At 39.4% G+C, this 24367-nt stretch overlaps 1 protein-coding gene across 7 annotated transcripts in view; it reads right to left on the bottom strand.

Moving 5' to 3' along the window:
• Window positions 1–343: 343 nt before the first annotated feature.
• The window catches only part of Pak5 (p21 (RAC1) activated kinase 5), a 302472-nt gene continuing 278448 nt past the window's right edge, over window positions 344–24367 (bottom strand). For all 7 annotated transcript variants that reach the window (XM_031372033.1, XM_031372034.1, XM_031372032.1 and 4 more), the window contains 6 exons: window positions 21066–21557; window positions 17932–18065; window positions 17104–17230; window positions 6938–7063; window positions 4931–5065; window positions 344–2601 (listed from right to left, as the gene is read on the bottom strand). In XM_031372033.1, coding sequence (XP_031227893.1) covers window positions 2446–2601; window positions 4931–5065; window positions 6938–7063; window positions 17104–17230; window positions 17932–18065; window positions 21066–21557 — 1170 coding nt within the window. In that variant the 3' untranslated portion in view covers window positions 344–2445. The remainder of the gene's footprint in view (window positions 2602–4930; window positions 5066–6937; window positions 7064–17103; window positions 17231–17931; window positions 18066–21065; window positions 21558–24367) is intronic.

Below are 24367 nucleotides of genomic sequence, written 5' to 3' on the forward strand. Positions count from 1 at the left end.
CCTAGCCAAGAATTTTTAGTGAAATTCATTGATAAAATGCTTCAAACCAGCTCAACTTCCTTGGGATAAGATGGAGGTCCTTAGCTCTCCATCTGGTTTTCGTTGAACCTGGTTTCTCAGAATTTAATATTCTTTTCTAAGTAGAGTATATCACATTCTTACACAATTGGTAATTTGGGGGGTAGGAATGTTTATCTTCACTTTGAAACATCATGATAACCACATAACATATGATAACCATGATAACACAGATAAACCAATTCATTTTCACCCCTGAGGTCATAAACATACCATCCCTATTCACTCAATAAGACAAACTCAGAACACAGTCTCTCCAATAGCACTGTGGGAAAAAGGCAAACACTTACTTTATTTGCGGTGCAGCTTCTGCCAATGCTCACTGCTCACAGATTCCTTTAAGCTACAGTAACATTTAGTAAACTCACCAAATACTGTAAAAAATGCCCAATGATAAGAAAATTACAGAAAAAAAATTTCCATTACACTGTCGAAAGTTGTTTGAGTCCAAAATCTGTTCTTTCTGCAGATTTTGCAATGAATTTTTTAATGTTGATTCTGGTTTAAAATGATTCTGATTGACTCTTCTTTCCTCTCCTCCATAGTCCTGGCTGAATTATGACACTTTTGTGATGGTTTTGGATTGCCAACTTGGGGTCTGAGATTGCTGTTACTCTTACATATTTATATTAAGACCTTAACAGTTTTCATAAAACATTGATCTTCTGTGTTTTATAAAACAAAGTTGTAAATTCTATTTATTGTAAAGCATTTCCAGTTTGGGGGAAAACTGAACAGCTAATCAGCAGAAGGTCATCTTATGCCTTTTTTCCTTTTAAATTATAATAAATAATTATCAACCTATTAATTACAAAAAATTCTTAATTATGCTTAGAGCAACCAGAGTATCTTCGCAAATGTATTTTCATATTTGTTACAGTATGCAAAGTCATTAAGTAAAGTCTCTGGTTTTCCAGTTTGGTAAACAAATGGCTTTTGTCTGATGCATAATTAATAGAAACTAATGATGACTATGTAGCGCTTCCAGAGTTTTAAAGGCAAATCTATACTGGCCTACAGTTAACATGCAAATTCATCCAACAAGCAACACAAAATGTATTGTAGTAGTCATTCACTTTTATCAACACTCAGGAAGATCGAGACAGCAGCACAACTCTCCTTATGTCAGAAACACATTAGAACATGGTCACCACTGAAGTTAGACCATACTTGGTAAAGTACCCCCTTGCTAATTCATCCTCTATCATCCGTTCAGACTTTCAGCACAATACATGAATAACAGTGATAAATACTGTGGCATGAAGGTAAATACAGACAAGAGTTTGGTGTGCTAGCATACAGAGTCTTAGAAACAGTGACGGACAAAACCAAACAACTTGCCTTGTTCACTCTCCCTTTGTGAGCCTGGCATTTCCATGGTCTCACTGAGACATTCTACCTGGGAATCTCAGTCCAAAGATCCCAGCACTAAAATTACTCCCTGGGAGGGAAATTTGGCCACTGAGGATGCCATACCTATTTGAAAGTGGGCATCAAGGGAAATATCTTGCTCTACAAAACAATGGGGTGTTATCAGAATCCTTGAAGGAAAATGTAATTTTTCAAAATACTTAGTATTATCTCAAGGAATCATTTGGCGATTCTGTGGCTCAAATTTTATTTCATTATATTTGGTTGGGTAAGCGAAGTGTCCGCACCATCACCATCCCTCTTAACTCTTCTTCCACTACATAAGACACTTGTTAAGATAAGAAAGATATTCTGCTAAAGCTGACGGTGACTGAGGGTCATTTAGTATTCAAAGTTCCTAAAGAATTGTTGGTTCTCTGAAAGGGATAAAAAAGTAGGAAAGGCTTTGTTCAAACTCCTGCTAGTAAACAAGTATTACTTCAACCGAGACAATGGCTACGTGACATCAAAGTACTATAAATTATCAAAACTATCGTACAGAAAAGTTACAAATTCATTGCAAAATACATTACACTGCTACCATTAAGAAAAAAAGTGCTTTTTATTTTCTTTTCTTCCTTTCTTTATCTTTTTTTTCCAGAAAAGTATTCTTTCAATATAGAAAATCCTATGTGGTACCCTGCATGTGGCTAGGATATATCGTAACGGAGTTTGTACTGAGTCCTTCTGATTCACTGGAAGAAGGGCTGAAAATGTATAATGACTTATTAAAGCCATGCTCCAAATGACCATGCCAGCTGTCAGTGGAGAGATGCCTATTATTTAAGACACTAGAAGATGCCCTGGTCTGTCGAACCCTGCCGGTCAGGTCATCACAATGTCCCATCAATCAGCTGGTTTAGAATGCACAGGTCTTTGCATGTTCTGTGAGTTTCCTCATGTTCTCCTGAATCATTTTTATGTCTCTGCCTAGCTTTGCATCCTATGTGAATCGTCTCAGTGATGTCTGTATTGTCTCATAAGGGGAACGATGCAAGATGGTGGACCTGCCAACTTTAAGAACGGATGTCCAAGAAGTTCTTGAGCTGTGGCTCTTTGAGAGGGCTCCCTCACCAACATAAGATCTAGGAATCCTCGAAGCATGGAAGAAACCTGCGAAAATAAACAGACATCATACTGAGGACTAACACAGATAGATGCCAAGCCTGCTGACCTGAAATGATGCCCCAACTAACATCATGGATGACTTCACATATATGAATTAAAGGAGAAAGATGTGAAAGAAAAAACATACATCATCATTGTAATTGCTTTCAAAGTTTGAAATAATAAGGGTAACAGATAGAGGAACCATTTATTAAATAAAATAATGATGGTAAGAAATGGCAGCAATTGTTGTGTCAGAATTACATTGGTACTGGTTGTACATGTGACAGAGTCAACCAAGACTATGAAATAGTGTTCAGAGGTGACACCTCTGTTTTCTTCATTGAGAGAAACAAATTTCTCTCAAGTTGATTGACAAGGATATTTCCCTTTAATTTTAGCTGACTCGAGCCGGGCGGTGGTGGCGCACGCCTTTAATCCCAGCACTTGGGAGGCAGAGGCAGGTGGATTTCTGAGTTCGAGGCCAGCCTGGTCTACAAAGTGAGTTCCAGGACAGCCAGGGCTACTCAGAGAAACCCTGTCTCGAAAAAAACCAAAAAAAAAAAAAAAAAAAAAAAAAAAAAAAAAAAAAAAAAAAAAAAAAAAAAAAAAAAAAAAAAAAAAATTTTAGCTGACTTTTCTAATGTCTATCTTAGTTACTTGGAGATGAACAACATTAAACGAATGTCCTGATTGACTTTAGCAAATTCTGATGTCTGCTCATTCTCTATCTCTATTGAGATCTAGAACATTTCTACCACTCTAAGAGGGTCTCAGGCTTCTCTTGCCATTACCTATACCCAACAAAAGGTAATGAATATCTTACTGGATATGCTAGTTTTATCTGCTTTTAGTTTTTGCACAGAATTATATATGTGTATAACATATAAATATATGAATGCTGTACAGATATAGTTTTGTACAAGCACAGAAATATATACATATATGTGCATATATAATATGTAAATATATTATGTATTATAAATGTATTATGTATACATAAATATATATCTGTATACCGTCAATTTTCATTGGCTTATTTTCACTCAATGTTACATTTATGAGATTCTTCACTTGTTTCACTATTTTCATTTTTATGTATCATTTGCCGTTCAGTTATTCCAAAGATTATTTATTCTTTGGGAAACAAGCCTGGGACTTTCCCAGCTATTAAACATTGGGAATGAATATATCTTTGTGTATCCCATAGCACTCATTTCTACTGGGTGTGGGATTATTTGCACACAATTCATTTTTAGTTAAATTTTACTGGTTCATCTTAATCCACCCCCACAAAAGTTTCAAACTCTTATTGATTTCTTATGGTTTCCTTTTCATTGCACTTCTGCACAAACTATACTAACAGTTTTCTGAGTTCTTTTCTTTAAGGGGTAAAATGAAATGGGAACTTCTACCTTTCCAAACTCCTCTCCTATAAAAGGCAGCCTTGAGCTTTTTCTGTTATAAAGCAGATGGAAGGAGATATGGCTAGGCTGGGCTTGACCTTGAAATGTCAAGTCTTCTAGGGAGCTGAGAGCTAGCAGGGTATTTCTTGGAACACTCGTGAGCCGTGGCTTAGTCCCAGTCATTAAGTCTTGGAACATGTGAAAACCACACTCACTGGTCCTTGATATTGAACGTGCCCTTCCTTTCCCTTCATGATCTAGTTCCTGCCTATCTCTCTGAAATGTTCAACCCTTGTCTCCTCGCTGTGTTACTGCAACATATAAGCCTTCTTCCTTAGCTTCAGGTCTTTGCATCTGATGATCCTTCTACTTGGAATATTTTCCTTCTAGATCTTTGAATGGCTAGTGCCTTCTTTCTATTTGGCCCAGATAAGTCTTTCCATAAAGAGCTTCCTTGTGTTTTCACAGTAAAGGAGCTCCTATCTTTCATCTACATTCTATGTCTCCACAATACTTTGGCTTTTTTATAGTATGCACTGACTTTTTAATCCATTTGTGTAAATTGTATTAATTTCTTCTCTATTTAGAATGCAAGCCCTACAAATGTCAATCAATCTGAGGCTTGTGCTGCAGCAATATCCCTAGTACTTAGCTGTCCCCAGCAGGTATCAGTTACTCAGTGGGGACATACCAGAGTGTTCAATTCACTTCTTACTGGCCCACTGAGAGAAAAGCTGGTGACATCCCTTTTATAGACAAAAAACTTTGTAGTAGGATTGTGGAGTCACTTGCCCAGGAAAGGCACAGCAAAACATAGATTTGAATCAAGATGACTAAGTCCAAAACATATGCCAAATTAGAGCCAGCAGGATGGATATGCCAGTGTTTAAATGAACAGAGAGGCTGAAAGATCCAATGGCAATTCTTACCTTGTGTAGGTCCTTCACTCTTGGAGGTAAACTGTCCCGGATCCTCCTCATGGCCTGCAGAGGAGGCTCATTGAAATAGGGGGGCTCACCATCAATCATTTCTATCACCATTATCCCAAGGGACCAGATGTCTACCTGTTAGGCACAATCCACTAGTTATGTCAGGAATGGAGAACATTCTGGAGTCCTGATTATGTTATGAAACTCAGAGACATATACTTATTTACAAATTAATTTTAAAAATTTCAAACTTTATGATACAATTTTACATGCTGAATTATTTCAATCTTTTTGCTAATGTCATTTGTTTACATCTTTTTGAAGGAATGTGTGTGTGTGTGTGTGTGTGTGTGTGTGTATGTGCATGTGGGGGGGCACACACTTGAGAGCTTGCACACACAAGCATGTGCATGTGGTTTGCCCTCAGAGGCCAGAAAAGGATGGCAGAGCCTCTGGAATGGGAATTATGGGTAGTTGAGAGCAGCCTGATGTTGGGATTCGGAGCTAAACTCAGGTCTTCTGCAAAAGCAGTGGGTTCTCTTAACTGTTGGGCAATCCATCTCCCTAGGCCCTGTGTGCTTCCCCCCACCCCAAGACAGGGTTTCTCTGTATAGCCCTGGCTGTCCTGGAACTCACTTTGTAGACCAGGCTGGCCTTGAACTCAAAAATCTGCCTGCCTCTGCCTCCCAAGTGCTGGAATTAAAGACGTGTGCCACCACCACCTGGACGCTGCGTGCTTTTCAAAGATAACTCTAGTTAAGTTTTTACCAGTTCATTAGAAATGAAATTTTACTATTCTCAAGTTTAGAGCCTTAATTTTTTATCCTGTTAAGTTCTGTATTAACTGCTGACCAGGCCAGATTAAAAAAAAAATACAAAGTTTTACATTATGAAAATAGAGAAGAAAGTTACATTTAAACATAAGAAACTGAGAAAACTCTCTGACATGTTTAAAGCAAACTTCAACAAGCTACTTCATTCCACACAGAGTATACTTTCGTACTTTTTTACAAATCTGAGTTTCACAGTGTTCCTTTACCACCTACTTTGGGGCTTACCTAATCTGTTTTTTATTATTTTAAATGAACCCACACAGAATTCTGCTTATAAGCTGTTTGCAGAGAATGGCAAACAGTTCTAAGAAAGGAATCGGGAGGCTGGAGGAAGGGAGGTCAGGGCAGTAGCACAGTAGCATTGTAAACCCCTCTAGTCATCTCTTTCGATGTCCTCATTGCATTTTTATCTGCCCTCTGCATCCTTCTTCTACTTCTTGCAATGACTGTCACTGATGACTGTCTGGGGACCACAGTGGGAAAAACAAGCCAGGTCTTCATTCAGGATCACAGGAAGAAGAAGCAGGAGAACAGAGCCTGGCTTCTTTCCAGTGCCACTCTTCACTCATCAGTACAAGCCATTTGCCATTGCCATCTAGAGCATAGCACATAGAAGTACTATAGGAAATCTCTGTTTGCCTCTCAGTGTCTGCAAACACTGTTCCCTGATTTGGAAAGCCTCTCCTAAACCCTCCTCCATTTTCATATTCTAAACCTTATCCCATAATAGGTTTTCTTTCCTTTCTAGAAGAAATAGAAATTAGGCTGTATTTTGAATGTTTCATTATACACACGATTTTCTATTATATTTCTATCATATGCAAATATTACTTCTTTGTGGAACTTTCTGCACTTCTTTCTCCTTTTTGAAGCATTCCCATTATCTTTCTTTACAACCTGTCACTGGGTGTGTCAGCATTTTACTGACACCATGATCCCCTGCCCACTTTTCTGTAAGACTTCAGGGAAAGCCACTGTGTAAAGATGGTGGTGATGTCCCCAGTGGGACCAGTGTTCTTTCTGTCACAGTCTACTTTGAGCCAGCAGATTCCCAATGGTGGGGATCAATGGAGTCAGGAGTCCCTTAACTCCTCAACCCAATAATCAGGACCACTGTGCCCCTGAGCAGATCTCAGGGCCCACTGACGCCAAATGATGGCCACTACCTACTTACCTCTGTCCCATAAGGTAGCCTGGAAATCACTTCAGGTGCCATCCAGTATGGGGTACCCACCAGTGACTTCCTCTTTGGCACCTCTTTGGAAACTTGAGCACAGAAACCAAAGTCAGATAACTTGATCTGAGAGGAGAAGCAAGGCAGTAAAGAGATCATTAGAAAGTATCAGCCACTAGGAGTAGACATACATACACAGACCTGAAAAACGGGACAAAGAGACTCATTCACACTCATTACTGGAACTCAGAGATAGGAAAGAAGTTCCCATAACCTTTCCTATCAGTCTTGAACTCCTGCAGCTTTTATCTCTCATGAAATTACAGGACAAGCACAAGTAATCCTTACAAGTTAAGTCTATCCCAAACAATATATTTGGACAAACACACAATGACACCACAGATGATGCTGGTGGGTAATGGAGTAGACATTCTCTGTAGAAATGTGATTCATGTTACTGCAGTTCAGACTTTTGGTGTTGAATACATTTAGATCCTTATGGACCATGAGATCACTCAAATACCCATCATCTTTATCTGTATTTACGATAGTGCCAAACCTCCAGTTGTCTAGGTTTCTGAGTTAACACTGGAGTGCCAACTTTCCCTTCTCTTTTTGCTTAGTTCCTTTGCTCATGGAAATCAAAGTTTCTAAAGGTGAACGTCTATCCAGGTATAAATTTAGGCATAGAAACTGAGAGTCAGCACTCGGCTGTCAGACATTTAAAGTGGTTAGTTAGCCCAAGGACTCAGTGAGTGAATATTATTTATCTTTGACATCATGAAAGTGCTCTGAAAATCCTTGCACAGAACTCTGGTGCTCTTGAGACCATATTTCAGAACAAACTGCACTGTGAGACACCTGCTGATATACAGATTCTAAATGCCCAGGACTCAGTTTATTGCCGGAAGGTACAGTTCCTAGTCATGATGACCTGCTCTGAACTCCAGACTATCTTATAGACAGAACATTAATGGACAACTTACCCATTTTTGACAATAGAATCCAAGAAAGTGGGCACTTTGAGAGCACTGATTAGCAATGTTATGAATGACCATTAGAAGTTGAGAATGCTATGGATCAAAAATATCCTGATTTTTGGGTACAAATTATCTCTTGTTGTTTTTCATATTTTTCTGAGCTTCCCTCAGCCTTTCCCTTGGCTCTCCTGCTGCTACACTCACCTTATGTATTAGGTGTGCTCTATCCATTAGACTTCTGATTTCAAGGCCTATTTCTTTCTATCTACTTGTGTTGGATATTCTTTCCTTCTGCATCTGGACTTGGTTTTGACTAGAAGTTTAGCTAAGTGGTACAGTATTTGTCTAAGACAAAAGACTATCCCCCCCCCCACTTTTTCAACTATACTCATATAGCTCCATTGGAGTTTTTATAATGAAAAGATATGTGTTGTGCATGTTTGTTTGTGTGTGTGTGGAGGGGGGGTGTATACCTCCATGTACACACCTGTGTGTGCACCATCATGGAGATCAGAGGTCAGTGTGTAGTATGTTTCTTTACCTATTCCCCTCTTTTGAGACAAAGGCTCTCCCTGAATTTGGAGCTCCCTAATTGGTTAAAATCTTCCTGTCTCTGTCCCCCAGTGCTAGGATGCTAGGCATGTCCAGCTATGCATGGGGGTGCTGAGTATCTGAACACAGGTCCGTATGCTTGCACAGGCATGGTACATACTAAGCAATCGCCTCACCTTCTAAAGCTTTTAAATCTATTTTAAAGTTTGATCTATTATTAATTAAATTATGTGTGTGTAATACCTTAAAATATAATCTTTTTTGGAAATACTAGTATGAGGTCATATGTTTCATGTTCTAGTTACCTTTTATTGTCAACTTGAAACAGCCCAGAGTCAGTCACCTGAGAGGGTGCCCTCAAATGAGGAGTTGCCTTGACCAGAATTGGCCTGTGTGCACACCTGTGGGAATTGTCTTAATTATTAATTGATGCAAGGGAGGGCAGCCTACTGTGGTGGTGCTATTTCTAAGCAGGTGATCCAAGTCTATGGAAGAAGTATAGATAAGCATAATCCTGTGTGAGAGAAAGCCAAAGGTGTTCAACAAGCAGTATTCCTTCACAATTCCTGTTCCAGTGTCTTGACTTTCTGCCCTAGCTTTCCCAATGATGGGTTGGGAACTACAAGCATAAGCTAAGAAGACAATTTCCTTCCTTAAGCTGCTTTTTGTCATATTTATCAGAGCAACAGAGCAACTGGAACAGAAATTGGTACCAGCCATTCACTATGGAGTTAATACCTTGATTCTCTGATGCTGTATTGTGCCTCCTACTCCCTTCTAGTATTTAATTTCCAACTTTCCCTATAAATAATAGTAGGCTTCAAGACTGTCTGTAGCACATATGTCTGCACAAAATATGGAGAGAAGACCTTTAAGTATCTTTGTTTCTACATCAACAAGGATCTAGAGTCTAGATGGATGACCACCATTTTTAACGAAGTTAAAAGTCCTGAGGAAGGACTGGAACCAATAAGGATAAATCTAAGGGCCTGAAACAGTAGCTTTAGTCGTCTACCATGAACATATTACAATCTTTTAGATATACTCTTGAAAAATTGAGCATTATCCCTGGCTATGCCTTAAAAAAGGAACCCACCGTGTGGACAGAAGTAGGCTTGCTCACATCAGTTTGGACGTGGTGTCCAGAAATTTCTTCAAATCTTGGTAGGAAAATGGGAACATTTCCTGACCAGCTAAAAGAAAAGCTTTAAACACTTGGGTCTAGAACCTTGAGAACTTACAGAGGTGTCTTCTTGCACAGCCCAGTCCTCTATGGACCAATTAATTCCCAGAGGACACCAGGCTTGGTATAGGGAGAATTTAGGCTGACCAAGGGAAGGACCAGAGAAGAATAAGAAGGTGGGTTTTACCTCCATCTCCCTAAGGACCCACACATCACATTCTTCATGATCTTGAAGGATACCACAAGAAAGATGGGAAGTAGGAGGCAAGTATTTAAATGAGAACTCAAGTAATAAATATATTAAAGCACTGTGGGCAGATCTTAGAAGCAAATCACACAGCTCTAAGCTGAGGATTGTTTTAGATGGAATTGTATCACACAGCTATTAACAAACTACCCCATCTCCTTAATGCAGTTACGCTGAAGAAAAAAAAATAAAACAGGGGAAAGCACATTGCCTCCAGTGAACGGAGATGCAATGTGTTAGAACACACCAAAGAACTCAAAGTTTAGAGTACCTATGGAGCTAGTGTTTAAATTTTAATGACATCAGCTACGCTTTGTAATAATCTGGTTCAATTTTGACTGACAATATTTAAATTATTCAAAGAGCTTAAATAAAATGGATTAAATTAAAATAGAGAATTCAAAAAAGAATCTAGCAAGTAGAACATTTTGCAGAAGTGTGGGCAAACTTTAGGACATTTAGACATTTGTAATGTTTCTCTGTGCACATATATGTGTTTTGCGTGTGTTTATGTGCCTTTGAGTGCATATACCGGGTATAGAGTTAGTTGGTACTAAAGCTTATAATTTCATTTTTCTTAAAGAAGAAATACTATTCTGTTTTCTTGTTACCATATAGATTGAAGATTAATGGTCACAATTATGGCAATACACTTCATTTGCCTACACATATCAGAAACCTGAATGACTAAGAAGGGACATTTTGAGCATTTGGGGACATGAACTTTTTAATCTCATTATCTTTTTGTGGATCACTCTTTGATGACATGAAAAAACCCAAAACCCTTCAAAATCTGGCACCCTAATAATTATTTCCCTGACAAAATGTGTAACTTAAAAAATTGAAACTAGATGCTCGGCGTTAGGCCTACTTTTCTTCTGTAGGAGTATAAGTGCCTTTGTATGATTTTTTTTTAACTCATCCAAGTACATAAAAGACAGTTTTCTAAAAAAGCATAATTGCATACAACATTTGTCCAAATAAATCTCAAGTAGATAATGAGAACTCAAGTAATAAGTATAATAAAGCACTGTGGGCAGATCTTAGAAGCAAATCACACAGCTCTAAGCTGAGGATTGTTTTAGATGGAATTGTATCACACAGCTATTAACAAACTACCCCATCTCCTTAATGCAGTTATGCTGAAGAAAAAAAAATAAAACAGGAGAAAACACATTGCCTCCAGTGAACAGAGATGCAAAGTGTTAGAACACACCAAAGAACTCAAAGTTTAGAGTACATATGGAGCTGATTTCTCATCTACTATTCCAGCCAACTCAAAAACATCCTTTCCAGGAAATGGTCTACAAAAAGATGCAAGGTAGAGGAATGTGCAAACAAAAGTCCATTCTAGAACAGTTGTAGATGTAAAAACGAATTATAAATTTCCTGTTCTGTGAATAGCATAAACTGGAGAATTGTATCTTTGCTCCATGTTTTGGGTTATGGTCAAAGATGGCTTCCTTTGAGAATGTTTCTAGGATGCTTTCTACAAGGCAATAGCACTTAAGGTATGTAACTTCAGTATTGTTTGGCAGTTTGTTAGCAATGAAGGTTCCTGGGTAACACTTAGCCTGATTAAGTCATCACCCCAGAGCAGGATCTAGGAAATTGGTTTTATTTTCATGTTCTCTACTGGTTTCTGATGCTCACTAAAGTCTGAGAATTTCCTCCTTACTGAGAGCAATGGCAAGGGATAACAATAAAACCCTGAAATCAGGAATAGAAAGAACCAGTTTGATGATGGGAAAAGCAGCATTGCTTAAGGTCCATGTCATCAAACACCATCTTCAAGAGGAGAGGTAAGTGGTCATAGACATTAATTCAGAGAGGCAGAGTCCTCATTTCTTCTCCTACCATTAGACGGAGCACAAAGTGTTGAAACATACTTTCCTAAATCTTTATCACACTGTTAAAGAAAAGCTGGAAGCTTATCCTAGGACTTCCTGTGATACCTCCTACACTGAGATATCCTCCCTCTGAGAACAAGCAGGAAGGGAACATAGATAGCGACAGTAAAGCTATTTCATATGCCCAAATCTCTGTTTATTTAAAAATAGCCTTTGTGTGATTATCTTTAAGCCATCTGTTAATTGTAAACTGCTATTTAAGAGATAAAAATGTCAAAGGGAACAGAACTAATAATATCAATCCATTAAATGATCAGCCGGAGGTAATACACCAGGGTACATCCTTGGTGAGGAGACAATGGATTCCTCCTGAGTGCTGGTGGCATTGTAGTGATGGAGTGGAGTGATCACAAGACACTGGTTGATGATTTGTAGTCATTTGACCTTTATTCTTTGAAGTCATATAAACGATGTGCCTAGATTCTGTACATTATTTTTTTTAATTATCTTTAATCTTTTTTAAATTTTTATTAGATATTTTATTTACATGTAAATTTCTCCCTTCCCAGTTTCCCCTCTAAGATTCTGTATATTATTTATAAGTACCCCATTAGTTGTTGTTTCCCCTGAAACGCATCCCAAGGCAAGAATTCAAGCAGGTCACTTATCTGAAGGATATTAGAACCCTGACAATGAAAGGGATAACTGTAATATGGAAAGAAAAAACCGCTGATCAGGAATTAGCTACCAAGCAAGAGATCACTATGGACTGCTAAGACTTTACTCTGTGAAGGATCATTGAGAGTCTCCATAGAACAAGGCCTTCACAGTCAGTCATTCTACAAGGATATACCCTACTATTTGGATGTTTCAGGGCTGCTTCTGGGGAGGGAGAATGGTACTTCTCTTCAAGTTCTACCTTGGCCTATCCAAGTGGACAGAGAAAGCCCATGCTCTTCAGCAAAGACATGCAGATAGGAAGATTTGAGGGTGTAGCTATTGATCAAGAAAGGTAGGCTTCCATAAAATTCTGGGTGGAGCTCTAGCAGGGTCCGCTATGTGATGTCACACTTATTATGAAATTTACGTTATTGGCATGTGTAAATTCAGGCAGAGTGCTGTGGGTTGAGTTTTTCCAAGGATTGTGGATATTTGAAAGTTTATGGGAACTCTCCCAAGGTTCATCATGTGGGAGTCAGTTTGTCATTAAAAAGGAATAGACTGACCAAGAAGGCCACTTTTGTGCATGTCCTTTCAATGGATGGATTTACTGGTTATGTGTATGAATTCCATTCAAGTTTGACAAAAGTCATTCACTTGTTGCTTACTGGCCTCTAAGTATTACACAGAGCTATGTGATCCAGCTTGTTTCTTTCACTCCATCCATTTCTCTTTATGCTTATTCAAAAATTCCATCCCTGGATAGAGACTGGACAGCCCATTGGGACCAATATGCTGTTGTGTTCTGTGAAGGGAAGGAGCTCATTTTGGACAATGCATCAAAACACAAGATCCAGTCAGTGTGCTGGTGGTTCCTTCTTCCTGGGACCCTGCCACCTCTGATAGTGTAAGCTCCGTACATTCCAACCTTAGCCTCTGCATCCAGGAGCCTGCCCTGATTGTTCTCTAACAGTTCTGGCTCCATCATTCCTCATTTTCCTTACTTGTTCAAGTTAATTATGGAAATACTCATACTTACCATCTTCTGTTTAACGTTTGTCAGAATAATTGATTGATTTCCTCATTTTGTCTGTGATGTAGGAATGTAGATATGAGTGTGAGGGAAGGGGTTGCATACACTTGTGTGTGCAAGTGAGGAGGCCAGAGGTCAATCTCAGGTGTCTTATTCTAATGGTATCCACTTTTTTTCTTTCTTTCTTTCTTTCTTTCTTTCTTTCTTTCTTTCTTTCTTTCTTTCTTTCTTTCTTTTTTTTTTTTTTAAGACAGGGTTTCTCTGTACGCCCTGCCTGTCCTGGAACTCACTCTGTAGACCAGGCTGGCCTCCAACTCAGAAATCCGCCTGCCTCTGCCTCCCAAATGCTGGGATTAAAGGTGTGCAGCACCACCACCTGGCTTCCACTTTATTTTTGAAAACAGGGTCATTCATGGAACCTGGAGCTTTCTAATTAGCTAGCCTGGCTGAGCAGCAAGCTCCTCGGATCCTCCGATCTCCACTCCGAGTTCTGGGATTACAAGGAGGCATCACCATGCCTGGCTTTTTATGTGGGCTCTGAGGATCTGAATTCAGATCTTCATATTTGTGCAGCAAGCATTTTTACCCACAGAACTATTTTCCCTGGTAAGGATCAATAAAATAGGCATTTTACTTATTCTATATGTTCGTAGTGACATTCTTACATCCTAAACGATGTAGCTTAATGAAGTAAGTTACTTTTTTGTGTTCATTCTTAGGACCTATATTTTCCTAGCACGTAATAAGAGTTCAGAAAATAAATATGTGAACAAATCACCAAGGCTAGAAACATTCACAGTGCTTCTGTTCTTATAGGCTCTTCTGAGTACACAGAGGTATAGGGATGCTTGAGGTACAGGTTCTGCCTTTGAGAATAGCAACTGGGTGGTTTAATAATTGTGTATATTAAACAGAGGTAAAAACCTTTAATTAAGTTGACTAAACAATGTCCTATGATTTCAGTCCCTCAAGTGACTTTCAAATCTGATATGTTTCCAGAAAGAGAAGCTCTGTGACCAACCTCTAGATGCAGAGAAAGAAGCCTGGATTGAAGCTTTCCTGCTTTTGTTTCTTCACATCCCCTTCCTAGGGCTGATTCACGGACTGCTTCGGTGCTCCGTGCATTTTGTGCTCATGGGGCCTTATGCAGGTGATTTCTGAGTCATATGATTTTTTTCCCTCTTCCTATACTTCTTCTTCTGTATAGGCATGTACTCTCTCTTGTAGCCCTCTAGAGTGAGACTTTGCACTTTATCTTATCAAGAGGAGCTGTTGAAGGCTAGTGGGGGCGAGTGGGCTGGGAGTCGAAAGCACTTGTCCCACAAATCTGCGGACTATAGTTAAGGTCCACAGAGCCCATATAAATGCTGGGTAAGCGTGATGGCCTCCCTGTAATTCCAATATGTGGAAGGTGGGGATGGGGAATCCCATAGGGCAAGCTGGTTAGCTAGACTAGTCATATCAGTGAGCTCTGGGTTCCACTGAGAGACCCTGCCTTAATGAAAGGGAAAAGCAGTTAAGATTTCCAATCATCAGACTTAAGTTATCACATGTATGCAGATACATGTACACACAAATACATTGAAACACGGAAGACACATTATAGATATATGTGCATGCAGGAAAACAAGAGGGCAGTCTATTCTCCATCCCTTGAAACTGGGATCAGGTGAATGAATGTGTGGCCTACTTTACCTAAGATGATATAAGGTGAGGGCTGCAATGCATGTGTACATTGCATCTGTATCAGGGATTGCCCCTCTTGATATTTTTGGGAACACTGTGACATATGGCATGTGAATTATCCAGGTCTATTCTACAGGGAGATGGGAGATACATGGTCCCATTAGCACCCTACCCCCACTGAAAGCCAGCTAGCTACAAACAGGAGAGAGACCATCATCAGCTTGTGAGTAGCCTGTAGCTGATGGTCTCCATCACTTTCTTATAGTTGGCTAGCTTTCAACATGGAATAGAGAGATAACCTTAGCCAGATGGAGACTGTTCATGTCACTTCAGAATTTGCTGAAGAATGCTCAGAGAGCTGAGCCAGGAGAACCTGTACTCTAGCCTGGCTGCAAGCCAGTGACTACAAGTAGACAATGGAGACCATCAGCTGCAGGCTGTTCACAGTATGGAAGAGACAGTGGCGGTCTACAGAGCAGAGGCCAGTTGTCTTTGCTGGTGAAACTCAAAATCCTGACCCATGCATTTTTGAACAAATACATGGTGACTGTTTCCAGCCACTTAGCTTTGAGTAGTCTATTGTATATCAAAGCAAACTTATGCATGCTCTTGTATTGCTCCTTCAAAAAAGTTTTAACTGGAGTAATGACAAAAGCAGTAATTAAAACTGCTCATGCATAAAATCACATGCTCATGCTCAAATCACACACCATATATGTACATACATGGAAATATGGAAAAGGAGATAATAGGATTATGAGTCATCTTTCTGCTCTCAACTTTACTAAATTTACTAATTTATCTATAATAAAACTTAAACTTTTAAAAATAAAACCACACAAGCCAAATTGAGTGGGCAGTTTCTCCCAGCTCATTTCTGACAATCCTTCAGCAAATTCTGATGTGACAAGGACATCTTCCATCTTCCTGAGGTTCCTGGATTATAAAAACCAGACACCATGAATAGATGCCTTTTCCTTCCTCCCAAGCTGCTTTCCTCTGAGAATTTCAGAGGAGTGAAAAGGGCCTTTATAGTGAGAGTCTATGTGTCAAGACTCTTCTCACTAAAACTTCCTTGAAATAAAAATTTGCCACATCTCTGGTGGTCACATATCCTGTAATCTGTTGACTTCTGTATTTTGACTGTATCTCCCGTGTAAATTGGGTTAATGAGAGATGTAGAACTCTGGGTATCAAAAGATAGTTTGACAAATGTTTTCTCTTTGCCCTTTGGATCTAGATGCCTTTTTCTTTCTCTGAGACTTCTGAAACCAGCATGTAGGGACTAAATTGCTGGCTTCCTAGAGATTGGAAGCAAGGAGCAGAGTGAAGAGTGACATTTATTTTAAAGTTCCATCTCGCAAATTCATGACCTCCTGGCTTCTACCTAAGACCAGAGCTCTTGCCCAGCAGCCCCAGACCTCACAACCTCTTCATAACAGGTTAATAACAATGATGGTCTATTTTAGAATACCAAGACCATCTTTATGGCTTGTTTTTTTTTTTTTATGTTCTTTCTATGTCTGTTCACATATAGGCAAACTATCTTTTTAAATAAAATCTCCTCAAAGTAGTCAAGAAGAATTGGCCATTGGTTTCTCCCAAAGACTTGGAGATTTTGAAGATAGGAATACTCACAGGAAAAGAGTAGACAGAGCCAAAAAAAAAAAATCCAAAGTCATTTAACAAAAGATAAATGTAGTCGAAATATAAAAGAAATCCCCATAGTCTTTATTACTTCCACATCTTATTGTAGAGGATACAAATTCTCCATCAATTTCAGGTCACTGGTAATTCTGAGTAACAGGATGACACAGAAGAAAGGCAATTTCCTCTTTGCAAGTTCTGGGAAGTGGAGTGGGCGATGTGTGACTAACAAAAATTAGAATTGTGAGAAAGTGTTCTTAAGAGAATAATGCCCATGACAGGCAAGCTGACAAACTAAACCAGAGGGGATTCAACATGAAAACCTTACCCGGCCATCGCTTGTCAGAAGGATGGAGTCACTCTTTATGTCCCTGTGAATCACTCCTTGGTTGTGAAGGTAGGACAGAGCTTTCAGAACTGACAGGCAGACAGTAGCTATCTGTTCTTCATTCATTCTAAAAAGGAAATAACATTTAAGGATGAAGGCAGGTTTAGGTACAGCTTTCTGATGTTCAAGAGATTCCACTTTCTTGGCTTCTGGAAAACTTGTGTATGTTTCTAGCCTCACCTAGAAAAATCTCCAAATAAAGGAAATGAAGTCCTTGGGACATGATTATCACAGAATATTAATCTCGGTACTGAACATCCCAGGGACCCAATGGAAGTCAAGAGAAAGTGACCACATTTATTAGCTATTGGGTAATTAGTACAAATTCATATATGTCCCTGAACTCTTATACTGTAGGCACTGAAGTTGTATTCAACTAAAATTGAAACTTCTTTGTGTCCTAACAAGTTCATTATAGTGACATAAAATTTTGATCCTCATTCTGTCCCTTTTGTCCTCAGGTGGTCCTGGTGGAGTGAGCATATGGACATGGCACGGTAACTCAGGAAGAAAAACCTATACTCCATGTAAGTGATGAGAAGTTCTGTTCTTTGTTACTAACACTGCACTCTAGTAGGCTTCTGAGATTGAGTCAATGTGTATCCATTCAGTGTGTAGGATGGGTGTTCATTTCATGAATGGCCTATGTATATATGACTTAGTAATGAGCTCTCTGGGGGCTGTAGTCCCTGAATGCACAGTGTTAATAATTTATGAAGAAATCATGGAAGTAGCTATTGGCATAGTACTTTGAATCGTCTGCCTTACCTGGTATGAGTGACAATGTCTGTCAAGGCACCACCTTCTAGAAACTCCATGACCACCCAGAGCTCATCTCCAACAAGGTAGCTGTTATACATGTCAACTACGTTGTCATGGTGGTAATCACGCATTATCACAACCTGCGTGAGTGAGAAAGATGCACATTTACTTTCCGCTGCTGAAATCCAGGTATGTTTTCACTGGTGGCCATATAAATACTTTGAGTGAGATGCATTGAGTGCTGAGGAATTTACAGCACAGGGATCTATGGTGGATGAGAGGCACCAATAATAGTAAGTGACAGTGAAAACAATTGAGTAGTTAAATTTGTTTAAAAAAAATGACAGGCCAAGCAGACATTGGAAAGATAAGAAAGGAATGTGGGGCAGAGAAAAGTTAGAAGGGGAGAAGAGGAAGGGAAGGCTTAAAGATGTACAGCAAAATTTGTCAAAGAGAAAGTTTACTTTGGCATTTGGAAAAATGCAATCAGACACATCTATAGGGCTTGTATAGATCACTATCCATGCTTTACTGTGGGGCAAGCCACCAAGGATTCATAGTAAGCTGAGTGGGTAGTACTGAGGCCCCCAAGTAAACAGTTATTAGAGGGGCTGTAAGATACCAAATTACTTGGGATGGACCTGAGGAAGAACTGGTCTGAATACAAAGAACGTACTTAGATGGTAAAAAATATGCTATAGGCTTTTAAAAGGCCAAAGTATGCCTACTTGTTGGAAAAGGTATCTGGGAATTGTTGCCCTCTGCAGCTACTTCTAGTTGATTTTCAGAATTTGTGTGAAGTGATAAGCTATGCCTGACTATTCTTGTACTATGATTTAGAAAAAAAATTCTAAGAATCAGAAACAAGATACAGGGAAGATGTTCAAGCCCACTTATCAGGAGCTCTGTGTGGCTTTCAGGGCTTATGTAAGAAACTTACCATCTTATGGGAACTAGAGATGAGGGAGGCCACTGGGCCTTCAAGGAGCTTCCATTGATGAGGTTTCAGATGCAGCTGAGAGCATTGTACAGTGCCCATGGACCAACTCACTAATGTACTCTAATAAGAGGAGTGAGAATGCTCCCAACAGAACATCAGAGGTCTTAAGCATTCATAGACTGTTCTGGAGGTGTGGACTGACACTCTGTCACATCATCTATCCCCTGATTGCTGGTAGTTACAGAAGGGACAATACTCCAAAAATACTGGAGTTTTGTTTGTTTGTTTGTTTGTTTTATACAGTTACTCCTGTGTTACTTATTTTAGAGCTCCTAATTGATACATAGGCAATAAATATAAAAAGGTTAATGTAATAATGTAATAATTATTATCAGTAAGACAAATGTCATAACTCTAATGGAAAAGCAAACAAAGGACATATGATTTAAAGAATTAAATGACATAAAAATACATAAAAATAAAGTCAGACAATGAGCAATAAAATTCTAATTAAAGTAGTAAGATTTGTCTATGAGATCAGCAGAGATAATATAACATGCATTAATGGCAATAAATGTGACAGAGGGTTGTTATTGCTAAGGACTCAAACTAGTAGTTTTATGGAAACATTATATATTAATTCCCTAACAAATACATTTATTTATGTGCCATTTGGTTTGTTCATTCCACTTTATGAATCCAATTAGATTATAAAACATGAAGGTAAATACCATTCTCTGAAAACAATATAAATCAGAGATTGCTTAATAAGTATGATTTATATAACTTATGATGGAAGGATTTGAGGCCACTGAAGAAATATGCTTGATATATTAAAATGCAACAATTTACTATCTAGAATTTTATTAATATGAAATGAAATTCTAAATTAAACATTAAGTTAAAATAAAAAGTTATCAGTCTACATGTATAGTATTATTCTAAATAGAAGATAAATAAATAGTAACCAAATAGAGATAAGTAAATAGTAAAATATAAGAAAAAATACTAAAATATTTATGTAGGCAGTCATTGCTTGCTTTAGGGTTATGATGCATATATGTATAAGGTTGAAGGCCTTGTGAATTCATGAGTTACATATCCCTTTAATCTAACAAAAATTTATTGAAATAATTTTTAAAAGTGAGTATGTCTTATAAAGCCCTCTTGTCCTTATGATTCTAGAAATGATATAATATAGCAAATCTTTATATAGCATTTACACTGTGATAGATACTCTAAGCAATCTAGAAATGGTGCATCGTATATAGGAGAACATGCATGAATTAAATGTAAGCACTTTACATCCTTTATAGAAAGAACACAAACAGGTATGGAGTTTTCAGGACAGATCCTCTAGAAATACTGAGTAGTGAATATACCCACAGAGACAGACAGCACAGTATGAGTTCTGGAATCTGCTAGACAGGCCTCAAACCCTGGCTTCACAGTCAACTAGCCATATGTTCCTGGGTTACTCATTTACCCAGTCTGAGTTGCTTTGTCTCTTAAATGGTAACACCTTTCTACTGTTGCTGCTCAACTAGGCTGGTGCTTAGCACAATGGCAGATACACATGGAGTACTTTATAAAAGGAATAGCCACGCATGCATAGAATGGGACTGAGGAAGGACTGCAGGGGGATATTGGTTTTGCTTTTTTATTTGCAGTGCCAATGTATGACTGGAAACATAATATTTCTCTGTCTTTGTCTCTGTCTCTGTGTCTCTCTGTCTTTCTGTCTCTGTCTCTGTCTCTCTGTCTCTCTCTCTGTTGGGAGATAGGTAATGCTATGTACATTGGTATGAGCAGGTATATGGAGGATAAAGGACAACTTTAAGTGCCATTGTTCAGGAGTGTCATTGGGTTTTTGTTTTTGTTTTTGTTTTTGAGCAGGCTCTCTTACTAGCCAGAGGTTCACCCATAGGGTAGGCCCTCTGGCCAGAAAGCACTAGATTGGAGGAAATACAAAACTAGAGATCTCCCAGCACTGGGATTATGAGCACACATAACCATGCCAGTTTGTTGATGTTGTTGTTTTACTTGACTTCTGTTGATAGAACTTAAGTCTTTATGCTTGCATAGCAAGCAGTTTACTAATGGAATTTTTTTTCCAGCCCCTGCATACATACTGTTTTTGAAATAGGAAGTAAATGCTATATCAACATGAAAAAAGAGGCATCCCAAACCCAGCATTTACCTCATTAAAAAGGAGTTCCCGTCTCTGTTGCTTTCGGAGATCCATTTTCTTCACCGCCACTTGCTTGCCTGTGTGCTTCTCAGTTGCAATGCACACGATACCTGTCGACCCTTCTCCGATCTTAATAAAGTTATCCAAATATTCCCTGGGGTCTCCTGGGCTGACCACCAGTTGCAGGGCAGCTCGGAATTGTTCATGGGATACCCTAGAGGGCTGCTGGTCTGAGGACGAGCCCCAGCTAGGTGGAGGGTAGGTGCTCGAGGAGATACTGAGAGAGCTTAAGTAAGAAGCGGTGGAGATGTACTGAGAACTGGTTTGCAGGGAAGGATGGTGGTATAGGGATGCTTTGTGGTACCCAGAAGGGTACTGGTGGCTGCTTGAAGAGTAGCCTGCTTTGTTTTGACTTTGAGGTAGTTTGGTGGGGCCTCTGGGATAGGTATCGGACCCTGACAGTGGAGGACTGAAGACCATCTGTGCTCGATCATAATCCACCTGAAAAGACAGAGATACATGGGCAGTATTCACTAGCTCTCAACCTGAAGCCTCTGGCTGCCAGAAGAAGGAGAAGCAGTGCCAACAGAACCTGCCAACAGGAAGCTACACTACCAGCTACACCCAGGAAAGTGCTTTCCCACATCCGTGCTTCCTACCTCTACCTTCAACCATGGGCTTATTTGATTCATTATGATCCTTACCCAAGATACACTTTTTGTTTATACCATAATTATAAAGGAAAGACCCCCCCCCATAATAAAGGACATTAGTCTTCAGCTGACATTTGAGGGGAAATGTCAGGGGTAGAAGGAGAATTTCTCTATGCTTTCAAACTTATCTCCTTGAAGGTAGTATGCGAAATTCTCATACACAACACAGCACCTATACCTACAAAAGGGAAAACATGGTTCCTGGTGCTAAGTAGCTTTGGCTTCACTGAGGAGTATTAAGTAAAATTGGGAGATTTTCACCAAGTAAGTTCAATTGAGAATAAAACAAAATTCAGGTATTCATGAGAAAAAATATTTGGCACTGGCCATCCTTCAATGAGATCCCGCAAAAACTATTTCACTCTGATATTGAGAAGTAGGGATGAGGGAACTTGGTAGTGGAGACGGGGGAGGACATGAAGAACAAGAAAGGGCAAAGAAGCCAGCAAATTGCTGTGTCCATTTGAATGGCCCCAGCCTTTTGGTGTAGCTTCTCTCAGTAAAATCTCTTGTTTGGCCTTTCTTGTTCTGTCATGTGAGCACATAGGAATCTGAGAAGACCATGTTTCAAGAAGTAAGGTATCCTGCCATGATTGAGCTAGAAACTGATGCCCATGAGTTACAGTGAAAGTGCCTCATGCAGCTCATGTCTGGCCCTCAGATGACAGTAGCCCTGCTTGATTCTTTGACTTCAACTTTAAGAGATGCCAAACCAGAATGGACCACAAATATTTCGGTATCCAGAAATAGTGAAATAGTAAATGTATTTTACATCTAGGAGGCAATGTGTTAAGCAACAGTACATTTTGATTCAGGAGAGTTTGTTACAGAGCAATTGATAGCTAATATGTCAAGAGATCTGACCCAAGAATTTATGCATGTTGATAAATGTATACTGTTGTTTCAAACAACAAAGCTCTGGGATAATTGGTTAAACTGCAATAGATAACTTATTCATGGAGAAATTTTATGACTTCTGATATGACTACATTAAGCTTTAGAAGATTGTTAGACACCCATGTTAAGATGTCACCTAAATGACTTAGACAACTTTTCTTCATTAGATGTTTTCTTTATTTACATGTCATACAATATCTCCTTTCCCAGGTTCACCTCTGAGAAAAAGAAAAATAAAATAAAATAAGAAAACAAAAACAAACCACTGTTCCCTCCTACCTCTGCCTGCTCACCACCCCACCCTCTCCTGCTTACTGGCCCTGGCATTCCCCTACACTGGGGCATAAAACCTTCACAGGGCCAAAGGCTTCTCCTCCCATTGATGACCAACTTGGCCATCCTCTGCTATACATATGCTGCTGGAGCCATTAGTCCCACCATGTGCACTCTTTCGTTGGTGGTTTAGACCCTGGGAGCTCTGAGGGTACTAGTTTGTTCATATCGTTGTTCATCCTAAGGGACTACAAGCCCTTCAGCTCCTTGAGTCCTTTGACTTAGACACTTTTAAGTCCTAGGATAAATGGAGAGTAAAGACATGCATATGAGAACCATCAACGCTTACTTGGTATTAAAGTCATGATAATGAATTTGTAACAAAAGGTGCAAGGAATTCAACATCAACACTTTTACAATGTCAGAAAGAACAGAAGGACTCTGCAAAATCAGACAAAGAAGTAGTGGTTAGTGATGCAGGAAGGAAACTCAAAGGCAGCATAGAAATTTGGAGTCATGGCCGAAAAGTATTTCATAAGGGGATAAATGAGTATTGCTGAATATCCCTAGAAAGTGAAATGGAAAGGGCCTATCACCCTATAAACCAGGCAAGATGATAAAGTAAGCAGGTGTCAGCAACTTCTAGCCCCGGCATATAAGGATGTTCATTCCATCATACAAAGGAGCAAGGACTGCAGAGTGATCTCTTGGAAACCACTACCTTAGCACCATTCTTCATTGCTCTGTACTATTTTTGGCTCTGATGACAGTGATGCCCTGGGACACATGTACCATGTAAGATGTATAACACATGTAAAAGTTAGCTGTTTTAGCTGCAGGTACACCTCACTCCATTCAGATGGATCTGCTACGCCCACTCCAATGAAGTCTTGTGACAAGCCCAAAAGCTTGGCCACAGACCAGAGGCAAAAGCTTCAAAGGAAGCCAGTCTCTTGGGATTCATTCATGGCACCCGGTAACTCAGAGGTAGCCCAGCTATGTCCTTGCAAACTCACATGCTAGGTGCCCACCAAGATATGATTTACTAATAGCTAGACAAAATTGGACATTGCTCTCTGACCTTTACCAATATTCCAATATCTTAGCCAAACCCTGGCTTGGAAATTTGTAAAGAATGTTACCCATCCAGACTAATTGCCTCCAGTATTGTTAGGGAGATAGTGAAAGGGTGTAGGGCATTGAAGCTTACAGAATGGGAGACTTATCCCAGGGCAAGGTCAAGTAGAATCCTCATTTTCAGTCAGCTGACCCACTCCTAGGAATTAGCAAGAATGAGACTTCCAGAGGCGTATCTCTACTATCCCAGAAGATTAGCATAGTGGGTATTTTACTAAGGATGGGTGGGACCTTGAACCATGTGCGTGTGTGCGTGTGTGCGTGTGTGCGTGTGTGCGTGTGTGCGTGTGT

The sequence above is a fragment of the Mastomys coucha genome, unplaced genomic scaffold (genome assembly GCF_008632895.1).
Source record: "Mastomys coucha isolate ucsf_1 unplaced genomic scaffold, UCSF_Mcou_1 pScaffold15, whole genome shotgun sequence".
Lineage (NCBI taxonomy): Eukaryota > Metazoa > Chordata > Mammalia > Rodentia > Muridae > Mastomys > Mastomys coucha.